The following is an 11,197-nucleotide window of genomic DNA, read 5'->3' on the forward strand; positions in this document are numbered from 1 at the left end:
TGTTCTTTCAACTTCGGCTTTCAACAGTGGTTCCCTAAGTTGGATATTGAGTTGGAGGCTTAAATTCCAGTCCAAATTGATCCACTGCCTCCATTAGTTGCTTAAAGCTATCATTATCAACAACATTGAATGAGATTCCATTTTCATAAACTCATCTCCCAACATATCGTTGAACTTGTTGAGTTCTCTCTTTTAAAAGACCTCATTTATATTTTTTCGTCGAAGCACTTTACTCCCACTAGAGCTTGCATTTTCTGGAGCAATTGTCGATGCATATCTATCCATGGGGCCAAGTAGAAGACATTTTTTAATTCCATCTATCCCTTCAATTTTAGGACCTTTTTCGTCAAGCGAAATAGACACCTAAATATTAAATATAATTTTTAAATCTGTTATATAAATTAATAATATTTATTAAAAAATAAATTTTAAAATTTATATATTTAAATCTGATTATATAAAGTAATTATGTTCATTAGAATTTTAAATATAATTTTTATATTTTTAAATCTGTTTTATATAAATTAATAATATTTATTGAAAAAAGTATATTTTAAATATATTTAATTGGGATAATTTAATTAAGCTTTATGAAACCCTATTACTGAAATTATATCCTAGTTGGGAGTTGTTTTGTTTTATTAAATTCTAAAACAAATTATGCACCGTACCTACAAATTATGTGACCAAAATGTCACGGGTTCGAATCCTGGAAACAGCCTCTTGCAAAAAGCAGGGTAAGGCTGCGTACAATGGATTCTTCCCCGGGACCCCGCATGGCGGGAGCTTCGTGCACCGGGTTACCCTTTTACCTACAAATCACGCGATGCATCGCCGCCACTGGACGCCTCGCGGGAGGTGTCTGATGCCGCCGGAAGCGTCGTCAGACGCGTTCGACGAAGTCCAGCGTTGCTTCTAGCGGCGTTGGAAGCGTCGCGACAAACTTTTGGCGCCGCTGGAAGCATCGCGAGATGCCGCTGGAAGCATCCTGCGATGGTTCTAGCGGTCCAGAAGCTTCCGGTGGCTGTGGATGCGTGGCGGTGATGATTGATCAAGAAAAACAAAAAAAATTAACAGAAACAAAAAAAAGAAGAAAAAACTTACCGGAAGCGACGACCGCGGCGATGAGAGAAGATGAAGAGCCTCTTCACGTAAACACAATTACGCAAACGAGCAAATTAGGCAACTACATTAGATTTACAAACATATTAAAACTTAAAGTCTGTAGCGCGGAGGAGGGCCGCCGAGGACCGTCTAGGCATGGCCGCCTAGGTCACCTGCCTATTGGGTTTTCGGCGCTACCTGTCGCCGCACAGTGCCTAGGCGGCCGCCTAGGGCGTTTTTTCGAACACAGAGTACTAGTAATTAGCATTGGACGAACATTTCAGACGTTTATAAAAACCAAGTGCTTCTAATATCAAATTTACATATATTGGATGTCACATAAAGAGTGCTACTACTTGGAAGGAAAAGATGAAGGTTTTTTTTTTTTTGAAAGAAATTAAAACTTGAGCACTGCATCTTTTATTTGTAGCGCAATTAAACTAGTTAGATACCTGTGTTTTGCATGTTCTATGTAAATTGTAAGTTTATTAAGGAACTTTGTTATGGGATTTATCTATCATATCAATACTCCTGGAAATACTTAGGTTGTCAGGCTTTGTGCTAAATCAAGAGAAGCAGTCATGTCTCCTGTTGAGCATCTGACACTTCACTACCAGGTATGTTGAGAAGTGTAATTCTCTTTGTTTCTCATTTCACCATAGATTCTTTAGATCTTAACATGGGTAGAATATAATGTCTTAGGTCCGACACCTTGATACATCTGAAAAAAGTGAACTTCATAAGCTGCAGTTGCTAAAGGATGAACAAGGCATGTACAACATAGTAATTTCATTAACATGGAATTTCTTATGGTGATGAATTTTTAATTTTAATATTTCCTTCATCACCTTCTTTGCAATTTTCTCTATTGAACTCTTACATATTCATTGTCCAAGAAAGATTATGTCTTAAAAGTCGCTCTTCTGGAATGTGCTATGTTTCATGAGAGAGAAATTTTGCCATTCCAGATTGTAATTTCTCTACATAACCACCAAATCACTTGGATATATTAATTTATAAATTTCTTCTCTCGTATGTCTCTAGAGCTTCCTCATTTTGAAGTTTAATCTTCTTATTGAAGGAATTTTGGCATTATTGGTTGGTAGATGTAATTTTTTCATTCTTCACTCAATTTAGTCTTCGAGATTTCTGTTTGCTAGCGTTGCTTGGCAAGACTGATTATTATTTACATGCTTCCAATGTGTCTTACTTGAGATTGTGTGTTTCTGTAATTTTACAGGTGAATTATCAAGCAGTGATGAAAAAAAATTTAAGGCACTAAAACGGGCTACTGAAAGGGAGATATTGCAAAGTGCTGATGTTATCTGTTGTACATGTGTTGGAGCTGGAGATCCCCGCCTTGACAATTTCAGATTCCGCCAGGTAATTTTTTTTTTAATGTGCTAGAATTTAGATCTATATTAAAACACCAGTGTTCCTACTTGATGCTATCATTATGATGTAACCTTCAGTTGTTGGCATTCTTTCATTTCTATGTTCCATACATGTTTCTTCATCCTTATTTTAACTTGTTTTATTACATCGTTTCAGGTTCTTATTGATGAATCTACACAGGCAACGGAGCCTGAGTGTCTTATTCCATTAGTTTTAGGCGTCAAACAGGTAGCTGAATTTGGAGGCTTTGTTTAGTATGCCTTGATGTTTATGTGATTTATTTGCTGAGGAACTGCTCTCTCACTACAACAGGTTATTCTTGTTGGAGATCATTGCCAGCTTGGTCCAGTTATCATGTGTAAGAAGGCAGCCCGTGCTGGGTTAGCACAATCACTCTTTGAGCGGCTTGTTCTTCTTGGACATAAACCATTTAGGTTACAGGTGATTTGCACCTTTTTCATTTATCATTATTCACCCGAGGGTAGTAACTTAAAAGTTATGTTGGTTGAGGAGCTTTAGAACTACTATTCTTGTTTGTCGCTGAAAATTGTTTTGCTTGCTTTATTCAATGTGTTTTTTGTATGGGGATGTTTTATCAAAAGCTATTTTCATGGTCTTCTTGAATTAAATTTCTTGCCATGAACTTGTAGTTTAGAAACTATGCCTATTGATGGTTGTTCAAATTTTATTCTCATAAATGAAAGTTGAAGTGTTAGTGGTAGGTGAATTTAATCATTGAATTTTGCTGTCCTGGTTGTTTTATATATTAATTTTGACAACACAACTTGGAGATTAGACAAAAAACTTTTGTAAATGTATTTAATATATACTGAAGCTTGCATTGGTGGGAATTGATATTCTCACGAAGTTTTCTATGGCATAGAAATCAAATTTTCTTCAAGTTTTTTGTCGCTCGAGTTAAATCGTGGCATAACTTTATTTCCCTTCATTTGTAATTTTTTGGCTAGATTACCTTTTGTGTGATTTGAAAGAAAATAATTTCGAAATGACATCATCTATATCCAACAGATTTTCCTTTTGTGATCTTTGACATGTATGAGTTATCTTCTGAAGATTAGGAGAATCTACAAATTACATCTAGCACTAATAAAAAATAAAAATGGGATTTAGGGTCATTGTTTGAAAAGTAATGTTTTTTCATACCAAATGTCATTTGAAATTTGTCCTGTGATTGCATTGTTATTATTAAATTGCAGGTCCAATACAGAATGCACCCTTGCCTCTCTGAATTCCCTTCTAACAGCTTCTATGAAGGCACACTTCAGAATGGAGTGACAATCAATGAGAGGCAATCAACTGGGATCGATTTTCCTTGGCCTGTTCCCAACCGCCCCATGTTCTTCTATGTGCAGGTATCATTCATCTGTAGTTATCTACTTTGGTTCATCCATTCAGTTAAAACTTTTTCTTATTTGATTTTGGATATTCTGAAAAATCAATAGTGTCTGTTATCTTTATTTGTATGCTAAGATTTCCTGTGAGTGTGTGTGTGTGTGTGTGTGTGTGTGTGTGTGAATGACCTGCCTAACTTATACTGTTATACAATCCTGATTTTATGAGTTTTATATATGTAATATTTCTTGTTTAATTTTATCTCTTGTTTGATTTTGTCTGTGAGGAAACCAATTCTGTTATCTTTGTCTATATGCTAAGATCTTCTCTCTGTTTTTTCTTCTTTTTTTAGATGGGACAAGAAGAAATTAGTGCCAGTGGAACATCTTATCTCAATAGAACTGAGGCTGCAAATGTAGAGAAAATAGTCACTACCTTCCTTAGAAGTGGTGTCATACCTAGTCAGGTATTATGTTTATTACTTTAGAAAAATAGTCTTATCTGTTCTCTGATCTTTGGCTGAATGATGTAGATAGGAGTTATCACACCATATGAGGGGCAACGGGCATATATTGTGAATTATATGTCCAGGAATGGTGCCCTTAGACAACAGCTTTACAAGGAAATTGAGGTTAGTGTCAATCTTAGTTAATCAATTAGGATGTTGTATTTTTTATTGTTTTGGTGTCAAATTTAAGTCTTTCAGGTTGCTAGTGTTGATTCCTTTCAAGGCAGAGAGAAGGATTACATTATTTTGTCTTGTGTGAGAAGCAATGAGCATCAGGCATGTCTTTTTCTGCTTTTCATAAATGGACTCTCTCTCAGTATTATAACATGCTTTATTGAGACAGTTGATAAATTCCCTTCAGATTATGTATTATAAAGGATATTGATATAGATTGACCTTTTTAAAGAGAATACTGGATTTTCCATTGTAGCTGCTGTTGTCTTCAATGACAATATTAATTGCAAATGGTCCTCTTTTACTTTATAGAAGGATAAGCTGTATCTTGTCCCAATAATCAACCATATGTGGTAGACATCCATCATGCATGTTCCTGGATTTCAAGCAGTTGGCATTTTAAGGCAACAAAGTCTTTTTTTCTTGAGATCCCACCATCATAGTCAGAGGCAAGATTTTTGCATTTACCATTTAAGGGTTTCTTTCTTTTACAATGAAATAATTCTGCCCATGGCGAATAAATTCCGCCATGGCCTAAACAAGGTGGATTGTTGCATTAGGTTGCCAGTCAGCATCAAACAATGACAAATGTTATGTATGAATCCATCAAACTATGTATGGATAATGGTAGAAGTTCAAGAGTAAGTTGATTATAAGCAAATTATGCCTCTTTAAAGCCTACTTCGACTTGCATGGTTTGATAATAATGATGATGTCTCTTTAACAGTATGTCTGTTGAAAGACAGTGAAGCTTACCCTATATGTTGTTTTTTTTCATAGGCATAGGAAGTTGTGCAGGGATTTGATTCTGTATCATCATAATTTAATGAAGACAAAATAAGGGGGTGTTTGGTTTAGGGTAATAGGAGTGGGGAATGAGAATGAGAATCATTGATTGTCATTGTTAATGTTTGGATTATAGGAATAGGAATACAAATAAGGGAATGAATCCTTGAAATTGGGTAATGACTCATTCCCATGTACCTCCCCTTCAATGAGCAATTACCCTATTTTCATCAATCAAAATATTCCCTTATTCCAAAAATACCCTTGACTTAAAACTAAAATTTTCTCCATTAATATCAAATATCAAAATATATTTATTTATTTTTTCTTTTATATCACTTATCTCTCCTTGTCCTCTCTCATCATATTTTCTCTCATCATTTTATCACACACTTTCTCTCTCTTTAATCTCTTCTATCACACTCTTTTTCCTTTTTTCCTCCTTACACTTTCTCTCTCATCACACTTTCTCTCTCCTCAATCTCTCCCATCACACTCTCTTTTCTTTTTTTTTCTTATCACACTTTCTCTCTCCTCAATCTCTCTTATCACACTTCCTTTATTTTCCTCAACACACTTTCTCTCTCATCATACATTCTCTCTCCTCAATCTCTCCCATCATATTCGCTGTTCTCTTTTTCTCTCATCATATTTTCTCTCTCCTCAATCTCTCTCATCACACTCTCTCTCCTCATTTTTTTTCTCATTATATTTTCTCTCTCTTCATCCTCTCCAATCATACTTTCTCTCACATCATATTTTCTCTCATCATGCTCTCTCCAATCACACTCTCTTTTTTCATTTCTCTCATCATACTTTCTCTCTCTTCATTTTTTCTTATCACACTTTCTCTCTCATAATACTTTCTCTCTCATCGTTCTCTTTCATCATATTTTTCTCTCACATTCATTTTTCTCTCACATCTAATTTTTTCTCTTATTTTCCTTTAAGGGTAAAAAAGGAAACTTTGATTTATTCTGATAGAAGATATACAACTAATCAAACATTGTTTTTAAGAGTGATATCCATGCTCATACCCATTCCCATTCCACAATATAATGATTCCCATTCCGATTTCTATTCCTAGGAAAGAACCAAACGCCCTCTAAGTTGTGAAAAAGGATTGGAAGTTAACCAAGGTTGTGACACTTATTTGTTTGGTACATTTCCTTGATTCAACTTTGACTTTAAGATTGAGATGGGAAGGCTCTATAAGTAAAAGAGAAATGTTTTATCAGAGTTATTCACTGTGGAGATCATAAAAAAGGGTAACATTGGGAAGGGGCAACAGAAGTTGGGGGAGTTTCTATTCCAAATGAAATTTGTTAGGGCAAGGAAAAAAATAAGTTGAGAGGAGCAAGTATAGAAAAAGTGTGTCAATGATAAGATGCAAGAGATTGCGATATGAGATTTAATAATTTTTTTTTAAAAAAAGAAAACACATGATGTACACAAAGAGAAAGTAGTAGAGGAGGAACTAAAGAGAAACCACCATGGAAACTAATAGAGAAGTGAACTGAAGAGAAACCGCCATGGAAGCTAAGGAATTTATTGTGATTTACTGAAAACTGCTGCTATGTTTGCAATACGATGACACCATAAAATTGTAAAAATTATTTTATGATAACTTTTTTTTTTTTGTAGAAAATTTTTCAGGATTTGGAACTTACTTTTTACTTGTATTTATAGGGTATTGGATTTCTTAATGATCCACGTAGGTTAAATGTTGCGTTAACTCGGGCTCGTTATGGCATTGTCATCCTTGGGAATCCCAAGGTTCTAAGCAAACAACCTCTTTGGAATGGTTTGTTGACTCATTACAAGGTATGTTTTTCTGTTTTATTTATCATTTTGTATTGTCACACTGGCTATTATAATTGTGTGATTAATATTGCTTAATATTCTTTTCTTTTAACTAGTTATTTATTTTTCAAGTTCTGACGTGAGCTATTATCTTTCTGTTCATTCTTGGCCATCAGAAAGAATGCATTTTAGTGGTTAATTGTTTAAGTGTGTTATGATGTGTTTGCTTTGAAATACCTTTACCAGTTTTCCATTTCCTTGTTTTAAAGAAAAGGAAAATTGTTTCTGAAAACGTGTTTGATAGCAATTTTCAAGAAATAGATGTCTTTCTTTAAAAAGGAAAATGGAAAAGTGATCCAAAATCAGCTCAGCCTCTTTCTGTCATTTTTGTATTTTAGTTGTAGCTAAAGATTTCTTTCACATGAAATGGTTATTGCACACATTCTCCCTGCTATGCTCACATCACATTTTTGTGAATGGTGCATAAACAGTTATTAATTCAGTGGTGTGCGCTTCAATATGACATGTGTGAATGCTAAGAAGTGCTGTATCTGTATTACTGTTAATTTGTATATGAGTACTGACATACTTGTTCATGATTTGTAAAGTTCAAAGAGGAAGGTAATATTTTATATTCACTCCAGAGGACTCATGTGCTCATCTATTATGTTCATTGATGCAATTGATAGATATGTGAGTTTAAATTCAATTATTGCTCTTCTTTCTGTCATATGTAGAACTAGGTTCTCTTCTCTTGGAGGATTGTCTTCTTCTCCAATTGAACCTTCTGAGTTTATGCTTTTCTTTAAACAAATTATTTACTCTGTCCATCTGTGTGCACTTCTCTCACTCTTCATTTGGTTTCACTCTAGCCACTAGTTTCATCCTTCAGTTCTTCTTGCCTTGTGGTAATTTAACTAATACACGGGATTGAATATTTTTCATGTGGTTAATCATGCTTTCTTCTATTCTAATAGAGTAATTCGATGTACTTCAGCATATTTTCATCATTCAAATTCAAATGGTGCTTGTTTAGATCGTAGTTATCAAAATTAGTATCAGGATTGAATAGTTAAAGGATTGAAGAATGGATCATTTTTGGGATAATACACATGTTTGATGGACCCTTGTTTATTGCCTAGGAGCTAACTGATTCTTATTTATTTCTTGCTTCATGTCTAGGAGCATGAATGCCTTGTAGAAGGACCACTGAACAACTTGAAGCAGAGTATGGTGCAATTTCAAAAGCCAAAAAAGGTTTATTGAATTTACGCACAAATAATTGGAATGCCTTTTCTTTATACTCTGTGTAATGTGTTTGTGTGTTTGGTAATGATGTACAGATTTATGGTAGCAGACTCTATTATGGGGGTGGCCCAGGGATTGTTCACAGTGATAACATTGGTTATGTTGGTTCGTCAGTCCCACTTGACAAGAGAGGTGGACGTAGTAAAGGTATTATTTTGAGGTTATGGCCAGAACAAAATATTTTTAAAAAATTATGACACTGACAACACTAAAACACGTGATATTCACTGAGTATATCTATCAAATTTTTTGTGCTTTAGCATAGTTAACTAGTAGCAGTGTCTACAATCAGATATAATGTGCTTTTGATTTGAGCTACCATTTTCTTCATGAGTACTTATTTTTAGATGCTCCAAACCAGGACATTCTTATGTTCCATTTGGTCCACCAAATGGTAATCCTAAACCTGGCATGCACCCAGCTGGCTATCCATTGCCTCGTGTTCCTGTACCACCATTTCCAGGAGGTCCTCATTCTCATTCTCATTCTCAGCCATATGCTATTCCAACTCGTGCTGCTGTTCATGGACCTGTAGGAGCTATTCCACAGGTCCCACAGCCTGGCAATAGGGGTTTTGGGGCTGGTCGTGGTAATGCTGGTGGTCCTATTGGGGGTCACCTACCTCATCAACAAAGTTCCCAGCCCTTGACTGGTATTGGCTCTGTTTTTAACTTCCCTCCATTGGACAACCCTAGCAGTCAGCCCTCTATTGGGGCTCCAGCATCACAAACTGGATTAATGACACAGGTTAGGTTTTTCTATTATTTGTATATATCTTCCATTCATTGGTTGCTGTTCTCAATGTTCTATATTTATCGTTATCAGATGCCAGTTCAAGGGCTCAGCCAAACATTTCGTGATGGACTTTCTATTGGCAGCATGTCTCAGGTACTTGATGCTTATGAATTGTTTGTTTGTTTCTGGTTCTTTATTGTTAATCTTGAGCATTCATGAGTTGCAGGAATTTCTTGGTGATGACTTCAAAAGCCAAGGATCGCACATCACTTATAACATGGCTGATTTTTCTACACAGGTTTTTTTTATCACTTACCTCTTTTGGCAAGCATGACAGTTTATATTTGATATTTTAACTAGGTATTAGTTTCATAATGGCTTCTTTTATTTGTAGCCTAATCATGCACTGACAATTCCTTCTCATGTGCCTTTTACATCCATTTTGCATTCTTGTATATGCTTGATGGCGTTCTTATTGTATTGGCAATGCATTCTCATGCGCAGCAGATTTTGTCGTTATTTCTGTTGTTATAATTTGTTCCATTGTTGCTGGTGTATCTTGAATAGATTTTCCCCCCTCTTAATAGGCTTCTCGGAGTGGATATGCCCTTGATTATGCCACTCAAGGACCTCAGGCTGGATATCCCGGAAGCTACATGAACCAGAATACTCAACCAGGGTATTCACATTTGGGAACTGGTCATGATTATGTTTTCCAGGTTGATTTATAACTTGACCTTCTAATTATGTGCACATATATTCTGTTAGCTCCTGTTCCTGTGGCTGTGTGTAAATTGCTTCTCATATGCTGACTAAATTAGTGTGAAATTTAACAGGAGTATATGCCTCATGGATCACACGGTCTGTTTACTCAAGCAGGATTTAATGATCCCTCACAAGATGAATCTTCTCAGAGCCATTTTGGAATAGCTGGACCTGGTTCCCTTCAATCGCAGGTTCAATTAAGAATTTATAAGTTGAACATTTGAGTTTTTTTATATTTGCTGTTGCTGATTGAAACTCTAACCGCAATTTTTTACCCTTTTTCTAGGGCCTTCTAAATCCACTATATTCACAGCCTTTCCCTCATTACAATGTTCAAACTCAAACACCACAGCCGCCTCCGCAGCAAAATCAGAGCTCAGCAAACCTGAAACCACACTACAATGGCTGAGCTGCAGTGGTTTCTAGAGAGTGATGGGTTACATTCTTTGCACCCAGCTAAAGTGGTTGTGCTTAGACATGGTTTTGTTGTTGCCGTGACTGACTCGATCTTTCCTAGTGGCTACGATTCTTGCAGTCACATTTTGATGGACTAGCTGTATATGACGATATGAGTGGTACAGATGGAGATTGAATATGGCAGCTGTTGCCAACTTACACAGCCAGAGCTGAGGAAAGGATAACCCACATTTTCTTCGTGAAAGTTAATGTTATTGTTTCAGGAGTCCCCATTTGGAGGTTGCATCGTCAGCTTAAGATGGGTTACAGATTTTCTTGCTCGCAATGAAAGCCATGCTATCGAATGAGATCCATTGTGCATCGCAATTTCTATCTACTACTTGTTGATGAGCGGCCTTCATTGGTCTTCTGAAGATCTGTCACCATTTTATGATCTCACAAGTTAAAAAAAGATTGTGTACAGCAGCATTTGAAGATGATCCTCACCTTTCGATCAAACTCATGTTTCCTCCTGGTTTGGTGCCTTATATCACAAATAAAACCTAGTGTGATTTCTGAATGCATGTTCATATCCTAAATGCCTGTACTCTATCAAAGTTTAGTCTGTTGATTTCTATGTTTTATTTTGATTCACTATCCTCGGCGTCTCAAACTTTCATAGTTGGATTCAAAAGGCAGCCGTGTTAGATCATCATATACTAGTCATTTATGGTTAGTATTCCATGGGTAGACTGGATTAGGTGTGTTCTTAAGATTAGCTCTAGTCATTATATCAATAACCATGTGTTATTAGTTCACGTTCCATGCCACATGTTCCATGCATAGATTGGATTAGTTATGTTCATAAAA

At 35.8% G+C, this 11,197-nt stretch overlaps 1 protein-coding gene across 1 annotated transcript in view; it reads left to right on the forward strand.

Annotated features, from left to right (window-relative positions):
* The window catches only part of LOC121981111 (regulator of nonsense transcripts 1 homolog), a 23,674-nt gene extending 12,693 nt beyond the window's left edge, over window positions 1-10,981 (forward strand). Inside the window, exons 12-29 of the mRNA XM_042533469.1 lie at window positions 1,650-1,721; window positions 1,807-1,873; window positions 2,345-2,487; window positions 2,656-2,727; window positions 2,812-2,940; window positions 3,717-3,872; window positions 4,205-4,318; window positions 4,385-4,483; window positions 4,559-4,636; window positions 7,010-7,144; window positions 8,306-8,380; window positions 8,467-8,578; window positions 8,793-9,178; window positions 9,257-9,319; window positions 9,393-9,464; window positions 9,754-9,885; window positions 10,003-10,122; window positions 10,218-10,981. Of these exons, the coding sequence (XP_042389403.1) occupies window positions 1,650-1,721; window positions 1,807-1,873; window positions 2,345-2,487; window positions 2,656-2,727; window positions 2,812-2,940; window positions 3,717-3,872; window positions 4,205-4,318; window positions 4,385-4,483; window positions 4,559-4,636; window positions 7,010-7,144; window positions 8,306-8,380; window positions 8,467-8,578; window positions 8,793-9,178; window positions 9,257-9,319; window positions 9,393-9,464; window positions 9,754-9,885; window positions 10,003-10,122; window positions 10,218-10,340 (2,148 nt within the window). The 3' untranslated portion in view covers window positions 10,341-10,981. The remainder of the gene's footprint in view (window positions 1-1,649; window positions 1,722-1,806; window positions 1,874-2,344; window positions 2,488-2,655; window positions 2,728-2,811; window positions 2,941-3,716; window positions 3,873-4,204; window positions 4,319-4,384; window positions 4,484-4,558; window positions 4,637-7,009; window positions 7,145-8,305; window positions 8,381-8,466; window positions 8,579-8,792; window positions 9,179-9,256; window positions 9,320-9,392; window positions 9,465-9,753; window positions 9,886-10,002; window positions 10,123-10,217) is intronic.
* Window positions 10,982-11,197: the final 216 nt, after the last annotated feature.

This window comes from Zingiber officinale, chromosome 5A (genome assembly GCF_018446385.1).
Source record: "Zingiber officinale cultivar Zhangliang chromosome 5A, Zo_v1.1, whole genome shotgun sequence".
NCBI classification, from domain to species: domain Eukaryota; kingdom Viridiplantae; phylum Streptophyta; class Magnoliopsida; order Zingiberales; family Zingiberaceae; genus Zingiber; species Zingiber officinale.